The 9,597-nt window shown below is 49.0% G+C and overlaps 1 protein-coding gene across 1 annotated transcript in view; it reads left to right on the top strand.

Annotated features, from left to right (window-relative positions):
* Positions 1-9,597, top strand: part of prkn (parkin RBR E3 ubiquitin protein ligase) — a 51,741-nt gene that overhangs the window by 13,326 nt on the left and 28,818 nt on the right. The window contains exons 3-4 of the mRNA XM_084458930.1: positions 4,189-4,405; positions 7,739-7,857. Coding sequence (XP_084315056.1) covers positions 4,189-4,405; positions 7,739-7,857 — 336 coding nt within the window. The remainder of the gene's footprint in view (positions 1-4,188; positions 4,406-7,738; positions 7,858-9,597) is intronic.

The following is a 9,597-nucleotide window of genomic DNA, read 5'->3' as shown; positions in this document are numbered from 1 at the left end:
TGCTCAACAGATTCTCACTGTGTCTAAGGAAACAGACTTAGGCCTATTATAAGAGCTGAAGTCCATCACAGGATCCTGCCGTAGGTGGCTGCAGACTCCAAGTGCTGGAGAATGTTGTGTTGGGCCATGTTAACTGTGTCGTCCACTGACCTGCTGGCTCTGTAGGCGATCTGCAGGGGGTCCAGGAGAGGGTCTGTGATGGATTTGAGATGCTGCAGAACAGGGCGCTCAAAAATCTTCATTGCTACAGAGGTCAGGGCGATGGGGCTGTAGTCGTTGAGGCCAGCGATCTTTGCTTTCTTGGGGACGGGGATAACGGTGGAGTTCTTGAAGCAGGTTCGTACATGGCATGTCTCTAGTTGTTGAAGATGTCAGTGTACACCGGGGACAGCTGATCAGCACAGTACTGCAGCATGGAGGGGGAGACAAAGTCCGGTCCGGCCGCTTTCCGGGGGTTCTGTCTCTTGAACAGGCGGTTTGCCTTTCTCTAGGATGGTGAGAGGCTATGTTGCAGTGGGGGTGGCAGTGTGGAGAAGTCTGGGCCCCCTATTATTTTATATACTTTACTTTATATACTGTACCAGCCCTGTTTCCTTTGTCCTTGGTCAGATCCTTGTTTGTGTCCTGTTGTGTGTGCCACAGCTATTCGTCATGTACCTTTTGGATTTGGCTTCACCGAGCCTGCCCCCCTCCCGTTTGCTTTTTGGGTCCTACCTTTCTGCCGCCTGCACGCACCTAAGCGTGACAACACTGAGTTAGATCTTGCTGGCCCCCAAATGCCCTCTCCCCGTCTTTACAGTCTACACACGCGTTCATCCCTCCTGGAGGTAGGGGGCAATTGATTGCATCCCCGGTACGCCATTGAAATTCTGGCATGGGCGGTCTTTTAAATATTCCGGTCATTAATTCAGGTCGTCCCCTGTCCTGAGAATACTGACTTTTTTATCGGGGGGGGGGGGGGGGGGGGGGTCCATAGAGCAGACGAGAGAAGGGAAAGGACATACGCATGCAGCATGGATACAATCATGCACCTGGGACCTCTGATACCGTCTAATTAGTGTCTGGCCAGGAAACAAGTCTCTGATAGGAGATCAGCTCTAAATACCTGTGGGAAAGCACGGTACTTATGTTGCTGGAGTTGAACTGCTCTGCTGTTGTTTGTTGTCTTCTGCAGTTAGCAGAAGGGAGGGCTTTGTTTTCTTTTGCGGATCGTATCGTGTTCAAGAGAGTTAGTGCCTCACAGCTTTTAATTAATCTCACCAGACGAGGTGCTTAGGCTGCTGGGATATGTGTTTGTGGTGTGTGTACTGTATGTGTGTGTGTGTGTGTAATACACACATGCATGGTGTGTCCGTGTGTGTAAGGGAGTTCACCGGTGTCTGTGTAGCTTGAAGTCATCTGATAACAGCGCTTGTCAACTACAGGTGTTGGTGCTAAATGTTGCTAAGTCAAGAAGTGTGAGTGGCAAGGGACATAAAAGAGTCAGTGAGGGCGTTACCTATCCACAGAATCGGTAGTCTGCATCTCAAACGCACATTTAAAATCCAACCAGTGTCTAGCACACTGACGGCTGTGGGGCTGGCTCAGAGTGCTCTCTCTCTCTGTCTCTCTCTCTCTCTCTCTCTCTCTCTCCTCTCTCTCTCTCTCTCTCTCTCTCTCTCTCTCTCTCTCTCTCCCTCTCCCTCTCCCTCTCCCTCTCCCTCTCCCTCTCTGAACTAGCGTATCTCTCCATGGACACTGCTATAGTTACCACCTTCACTGATTTCCATGCATCCTCATTCAGTCTCTGTAATCAACTGATTATTGTATTTTCTGTCTGTCTGTCTGTCTGTCTGTCTGTCTGTCTGTGTGTATATATATATTATTATATTCTATCCCCTCTCTCTCTCTCTCTCTCTCTCTCTCTCTCTCTGTAGCTAATGCAGTTTGTCTTCTAGCTTCAGATCAATCATATCCTGTAGACTCAGCAGGGTTTGGTCTCGCTTGGTCAAGCTCTCTGCCCCAGCCCCAAGTTCTTCATTAGAGCCATATCATTAAAAAAACAAATCTGCTCAACCAAATTAAATGAATGTTTGTTTTTATATTTGCCAATCATTTTCAGCTGCGCTGGGCCCTCTCAGGATGAAATGATCTCTCTACATGGATTAGTGCTCAGATGAGAGCCTCTTTCTCTCTCTACTCTCTCTCTGTATCTTTGGCTATGTACAGTATCTCTATCTCTCTCTCTCACTCCTCTCTCTCTCTACTCTAGCTCTCTTGCTACTTTCCCTCTCTTCTCGACTTTTTCATTTTTCTTTCTCTATCCTTCTTTCTTTCTCTCGCTTTCTCCAGCTCTCTCTCACCCCCCTTCCTCACTCCGCCTACTCCATCCTGGTTTCTGCTCTCTCTTTCTGATAAGCCCACTCTGTAATGGGGAAGACCTGTTTGCACGAGGTAAATTTGCATTACAAATTCCCCACCATTCTCAAGAGTTAACTCCAGCAAACAAATACAACTTTTCACAAATGCCACTGTGCCAACCTCCTATGAGGTTCTTAGATTTGATAGGCTATGATGTTACATTAGGAAATTAGCAAGTTTTGGAATTTATTTAATAATACGCATGAAGATGCTTTCTTTTATCCTTGGTGAAGCTGTGTTGTTCAATTCTCTTTCTATGCAGAGTCAAGGTGACTCAATTGTAAGAGGTGCAGATTACTGCAAAGCTCTTTACCTAGGATTGGGTAGTTATTAGTGATAAACGTATATCTTCCAGACCTGGGTCGAAGTACTTTTTTTTTTTCAATTTTGAAATAATTTAAATTTAGCCTGCTTAGGCTATCTGTGCCTGTTTGCTCTTGTCTGGTACAATGGAACCAATGGGCCGCTATTCCCAAAAATGCAAATCCCACCCACCTGACTCCAGGCCCTCAAGCAACCGCATCAGACAGTATTTTGGCCCAGGTCTGATGTTTTCATCAAACCCTTTCTCTCCAGAACTGTGAAAGGGTCAAAGGTAAGTCGGTGGCAGCTATGTGGCATGAGCTAAGTGAGGGAGGCCGCTCAAAATAAAGTTCTAGCTGTTGAATGATTCCGGATGTCTGGTGACACCTGCCACCAATCAGTGCCGTGGTTGTTGTTGTTGTTGTTGTTGTTTGTGTTCTTCTCACCCTATCCACCCTTTCATTTGTGTCATTGTGTTTTAGCACGTATGTCGCTCTGGCTCTACTTCAGTGAAATGCTGTCGTTTTGAAGCCGACTATTCCTTATTTGTCGCCTCGACATCTGGCACTTTTTATTCCACTTTATTGAGAATTTAACAGATGGGAAAACCCATTTTGATTTGTCCTTTCAATATTAAATTCAAAGCCTCACTCTTTGAGCTGCAAGATAAACCTTCAAATATCCAACTTCAAAGCTTTTTCAGGCCACTAACTGTTTGTTTACTTGGACTTAAAGGGCGAGATTAAAGGGTGCGTTAAGTAGCTGAGCGCTCAGTCAGTGATCAGAATTCACTTAACGGGTTGCTGAATTACACTCTAACTGAACTGCTCAGGGCACAAGTGAGCAGTTTAGAACTATGATCTGTTTGAGCCAAATCACATCATAATCATCATCACTGAACAGAAAAAAAGATGGATGCTGAAAGGATGCTGGTACGCCTGTCGGATGGCAAAATAAATGCATCCGTTTTTGTAACCGAAGAAGAACTTTGACGTATAAGTGAAGGTAAATAAATAACATTATATTCTTGCTATAGCTAGTGGCAGAAAGACAACAGGTGGTGTTTAATTAAAGTTCTCGTCTCCTAGCAACTCAACGCTGTTAGAGCAGACCTTTAAGTGGAACAAAAAAAAACGTTCAGCGCTCAGAGTAAGCATTCGCTCACTGAACACTCAGCTACTTAACGCACCCAAAGTCTTAACGCACCCAAAGTCTTCAATTTAAATGTAGTGCTTAATCATTATCAGGTAGTGACTAGTGCTAAAAATGTTTTTGGATGGAGTAGATGGTAGTAGCGCGAAACATTCAGCATTAATTACCATCAGCATTTGTGGCTAATGAAATTCACTACTGTACCTTACTGTGATGGACATTTCAGATGATGCAAACGACATTCTAAGACTGTGACAATGTAAAGTGGTTTGACTACTGACGGACCACTGTACATTTATCCATTCTCTCCCTCCCTCCCTCCCTCCCTCCTAGGGTTGTGACCTCCCGGAGCAGAGCACTGTGCACGTGGTCCTGCCTCCCCCCAGCTCCGCCCAGCGCTCTGAGCTGGTCCTACAGCGCCACCTGGGCCGCGACATGGACAGCCTGACCCGTCTGGACCTCAGCGCCTCCCGCCTGCCGACCACCTCCACCGGCCTGGCTGTCATCCTGGAGATGGACGAACCCAGGGTCAGGGCTGCCGAACACACAGGTGTGTGTGTGTTATATATGCAAGCCTGCTCTTGTGTGCCATTATGTGTGTGAGGGTGGTATATGAATGCATACAGAAAATACACTGTAACAAGCGTGAATTTGTAATACTGTAGCTGTGAACATATACGCGCATGTGAAGTGCGCATGGGCAGCCAGACCTAATTTCTGTGGACATTTTTTGTGGACCAACCAACCGACCACATCTAAAAATCCCTTCTCATATTTTCCTTATAAAACTTGAGTTCTAGATGGGACCTTTGTGGCCCTGACATTTGGTGCTGTGTATTTGAATAGTGTCATCGCTCCCTGACTGCAGCATTTAAATGTGATCCTGCCAGCCTATCTACACACATCTGTGAGGCATTCAGGATATTATTGAATATTGGCTGCTGTCACACACCACAGAGGCAAAGCTTTTAAGAGACGGCCTCCGGCTACCCTCAGCCTCCTTCCCCCAAGCCCACCTCCTCCTCTACTCCTCCTTCCCCCAAGCCCACCTCCTCCTCTACTCCTCCTTCCTCCTTCCTCCACCCTCACCTCCTCCTCTACTCCTCCTTCCTCCTTCCTCCACCCCCACCTCCTCCTCTACTCCTCCTTCCTCCTTCCTCCACCCCCACCTCCTCCTCTACTCCTCCTTCCTCCACCCCCACCTCCTCCTCTACTCCTCCTTCCTCCTTCCTTCACCCCCACCTCCTCCTCTACTCCTCCTTCCTCCACCCCCACCTCCTCCTCTACTCCTTCCTCATTCCTCCACCCCCACCTCCTCCTCTACTCCTCCTTCCTCATTCCTCCACCCCCACCTCCTCCTCTACTCCTCCTTCCTCCTTCCTCCACCCCCACCTCCTCCTCTACTCCTCCTTCCTCCTTCCTTCACCCCCACCTCCTCCTCTACTCCTCCTTCCTCCACCCCCACCTCCTCTACTACTCCTCCTTCCTCCTTCCTTCACCCCCACCTCCTCCTCTACTCCTCCTTCCTCCCCCCCTCCTCCTCTACTCCTCCTTCCTCCTTCCTCCACCCCCACCTCCTCCTCTACTCCTCCTTCCTCATTCCTCCACCCCCACCTCCTCCTCTACTCCTCCTTCCTCCTTCCTCCACCCCCACCTCCTCCTCTACTCCTCCTTCCTCCACCTCCTCCTTCCTTCACTCTCACCTCCTCCTCTACTCCTCCTTCCTCCCCCCCTCCTCCTCTACTCCTCCTTCCTTCACCCTCACCTCCTCTTCTACTCCTCCTTCCTTCACTCTCACCTCCTCCTCTACTCCTCCTTCCTCCACCCCCACCTCCTCCTCTACTCCTCCTTCCTCCCCCCCTCCTCCTCTACTCCTCCTTCCTTCACCCTCACCTCCTCCTCTACTCCTCCTTCCTCCTTCCTTCACCCCCACCTCCTCCTCTACTCCTCCTTCCTTCACCCTCACCTCCTCCTCTACTCCTCCTTCCTCCTTCCTCCCCCCTCCTCCTCTACTCCTCCTTCCTCCACCCCCACCTCCTCCTCTACTCCTCCTTCCTCCACCCCCACCTCCTCATCTACTCCTCCTTCCTCCACCCCCACCTCCTCTTCTACTCCTCCTTCCTTCACTCTCACCTCCTCCTCTACTCCTCCTTCCTCCACCCCCACCTCCTCCTCTACTCCTCCTTCCTCCACCCCCACCTCCTCTACTCCTCCTTACTCCCCCCCTCCTCCTCTATTCCTCCTTCCTCCACCCCCACCTCCTCTACTCCTACTTCCTCCACCCCCACCTCCTCCTCTACTCCTCCTTCCTCCACCCCCACCTCCTCCTCTACTCCTCCTTCCTTCACCCCCACCTCCTCGATCTGCTCCTCCTGCTTAGCCACCTGGTTCATCAGAAAGTCTCCTTCATTCACATTCAGCCTCTCTCTCTCTCTCTCTCTCTCTCTCTCTCTCTCTCTCCCTCTCTCTCTCTCTCTCTCTCTCTCTCTCTCTCTCTCTCTCTCTCTCTCTCTCTCTCAAAGCATTAGCATAATGGAAGTCCTCATAGAAGTCATCAGTTACACACGGGCAGACTTATAAAACACTCTCCGCTCCATGTATTGGGTATCGTGTCAAGGTAAGTGGCCCTCTGCAGCGGCCAATGCTTTTAGCTCTAATGAGAATGCCATTCGACTGGTCTCTCTCTGTTTGTGTGTGTGTGTGTGTGTGTGTGTGTGTGTGTGTGTGTGTGTGTGTGTGTGTGTGTGTGTGTGTGTGGAAGAGGAAGGGATGGTGCGTAGGTGTGTGTCAGTGCGCGTGTGTGTACTCTTATTTCTGTGTGTGATGCCGTCAGATGCGGGGATAGCAGGAGGTCGGCCAGGACAGACGGCCAGGACGTCTCTCTCTCTCTCTCTCTCTGTCTCTCTCTCTCTCTCTCTCTCTCTCTCTCTCTCTCTCTCTCTCTCTCTCTCTCTCTCTCTTTTTACTCAATCTATTGCCGTGAAGATGTCGGTTCACTACTTGACTCTAATTGGATCATGCGTCTGTGTTCTGGCCCAGTTCCAGACTGAAGAGACTGGAAACGGAACTCGTCCTTGTCTTGTCCCTACACACACACACACACACACACACACACACACACACACACACACACACACACACACACACACACACACACACACACACACGCACCTGTCATTGTACCATCAGCTCATTCTGAAGGCTCAAGGACTGGACACAAAGGACACACTCACCTACTGTATTAACATTAACGATACCATGCTTTCAAAGTACTGTACTGTCTCGGGTTTTACACTTCAATTACTTTGAAGGGCACTACCGGATACTGTGAGTATGTGCACCATTTTATTTACATACTTTAGAAATAGTGTTTATTTGTCATACACCAACACACACGTGCAAAGGGCAACACACCTGTCACAGCGTTAGCGAGCTGTTCTTCTGCATGTTTGTTGTATTGGGTTCTTTACGGGGGAAACCCTTGCGAACACGGGGAGAACATGCAAACTCTGCATAGAAAGACCCTAGAGATATCCCACCTGGGTACCGACAACCCTGGGGAGAACTCGCCCCCCAATGCTGACAGCGTCTCTAGCGGGAATCGAATCGAGGACCTTCTTCTACATACCTAAATAGTGTGTACCTGAATTGTCTGTTCTGATGTGATATTACACATCTAAATGTCTGTTCTGATGTGATATTACATATCTATTTGTCTGTTCTGATGTGATATTACATATCAAATCGTCTGTTCTGATGTGATATTACATATCAAATCGTCTGTTCTGATGTGATATTACACATCTAATTGTCTGTTCTGATGTGATATTACACATCTAATTGTCTGTTCTAATAGCGTGATATCTGTGTTTGTGTTTCACAGAGCCCAAGCCTCGCAGCAGCTTCTATGTGTACTGTAAGAGTGTTTGTGGTGCCGTCCAGCCAGGGAAGCTACGAGTGCGCTGCAGGACCTGCAAACAGGGAACACTCACCCTCAGTCGGGTACGTCCACCAGCTCACTCACCTGCCTTAAGCCAGTTTCAACATATAACAGCCAAAACGTTTTTTTAGCAGTTTAGCATGAAACTTGGTTGTTTTGTGGCTGCCAAATTGGAAGATTGAAAGTTGTAAACCGTTTTTCATTGTCGTTTTCAAGATTCAACATGTCAAAATTCATGTTGACACAGACATTCTGAAACTAGCGTCTCGTCACGAGTTGTATGTGACGGTCTGAAGATGCAGTGTAGCAATTGGGGTGTCAATTGACCAAAAAAGGGAGGAGAGTAGGAGATAGGGTTGATAGGTTTTACAGTTTGAGAAAAACATAGTGATGGACTTCATAATTCCTGCCAGCTCGAAGCACATGAATATTTCTGCTCACTTACTAAGTTTTGGTGGTGCAAAGTGATAGCATGTACGGCTGATTTGTTATGATTTTTTAAAGTTTCAAACTTTAGACGGTTGCTGTAGAGCCACCATCAGGACCCATAATGCCAGTTGAGGACTTTTGGCATAGGACTGGACCTAGAGCATGTGCAAAGTTTGGTGATTTTTCATGCAGTGGAAGTCTGACTTCCTTGGAAGAAGAAGATTCAGAATATCGGCAAATATAAGAGGGACCGGCCTCTAATAAGTGCAACCAAGTCATATTCCCTCCAGTTCGTAATGTTGTCTGTATGTGTAGGGAGCTGTGAGTACTTGGGTGCATGGGCAGGAGTCCCACTGCTCAGTATTCCTCCATTGTCTCCAAAGCCTGACTGACGGACTTCAGTGGCGTGTCACTAAGCCTACTTGCCAGCTGTACCCCCCCCCCCCCCACCTCCAGTCCACCACTCCGCTCTGTTGACGCGCCAACCCTATCCCTTCTTTCCTCGCCAGTTCTCAGTTGCCAGGGATGGTGATTACGCACCTGCAAGCAGGAATTTAATTGGGGAGCCAGTCTTCTCCTCAAATCGGCTTTACCCTGGCCTCGGTCCGTTGTGTGGAGAAGGCAGTGCAGACATGGAGACACGTGAGGACACCTCTGACCATGCTACCACCACGGTGCTGTCCGCTACGTTTGGCTTGTAGAAGCTGCCAATCAAGCTGCTATCTCCCCCCAGCACAGGGGCCACACTGACACCCCCCTGCAACCCCCTCTACCTCCACCTCCTGGAGAGAGATATGGCGAAGGGGGGATTGTTTTGGTGGTGGGGGGGCCTTTATTCCGCCTTTCTCTTGTCACGTTGACAGCAGGGACACAGGCACAGGAAATGAGGCTCAGAGTGGGTTCCTGTCCCCTAGGCTAGCATTAGAGGAGGTGTTAATGAGCATGCTGGTCTTGCCATTGTGTGTGTGTGCATGTGCGTGTGCGTGTGCTTGTGCGTGTGCGTGCGCGTGCGTGCGTGTGTGTGTTTCAGTCACTGGGAATCAAATGAAGAACGTACTGAAGTGTGCACGCGCGCGCACACACACACTCTTCTCTCACTCTGGCACACCAGGGGCCTCATTTATCATTGAGGTACGCCTTCTTTTACACGGTCTTTTTCGCGAGTTCAGGCGTACGCCATTTGCCCCCCCCACATTGCGATTTATCAAGCCGAAAGGGCGAAAATTTAGTCGCCTTTCTCCGCGCTTTTGTAGGACACCTCTCAACTTGTCCTACCGATTTACACGGTGTTCTACGCCCTTTTTGAACACAGGGGGAACTGGCGACGCAGGTGGTGCGTCGGTGAATTACTATGTTTGACGGAGAGAATAAGA

Source organism: Borostomias antarcticus, assembly GCF_949987555.1.
Source record: "Borostomias antarcticus genome assembly, chromosome: 25".
Taxonomy (NCBI): domain Eukaryota; kingdom Metazoa; phylum Chordata; class Actinopteri; order Stomiiformes; family Stomiidae; genus Borostomias; species Borostomias antarcticus.
The sequence above is the reverse complement of the archived record's forward strand: the minus strand, read 5'-3'. Positions and strand labels throughout refer to the sequence as shown.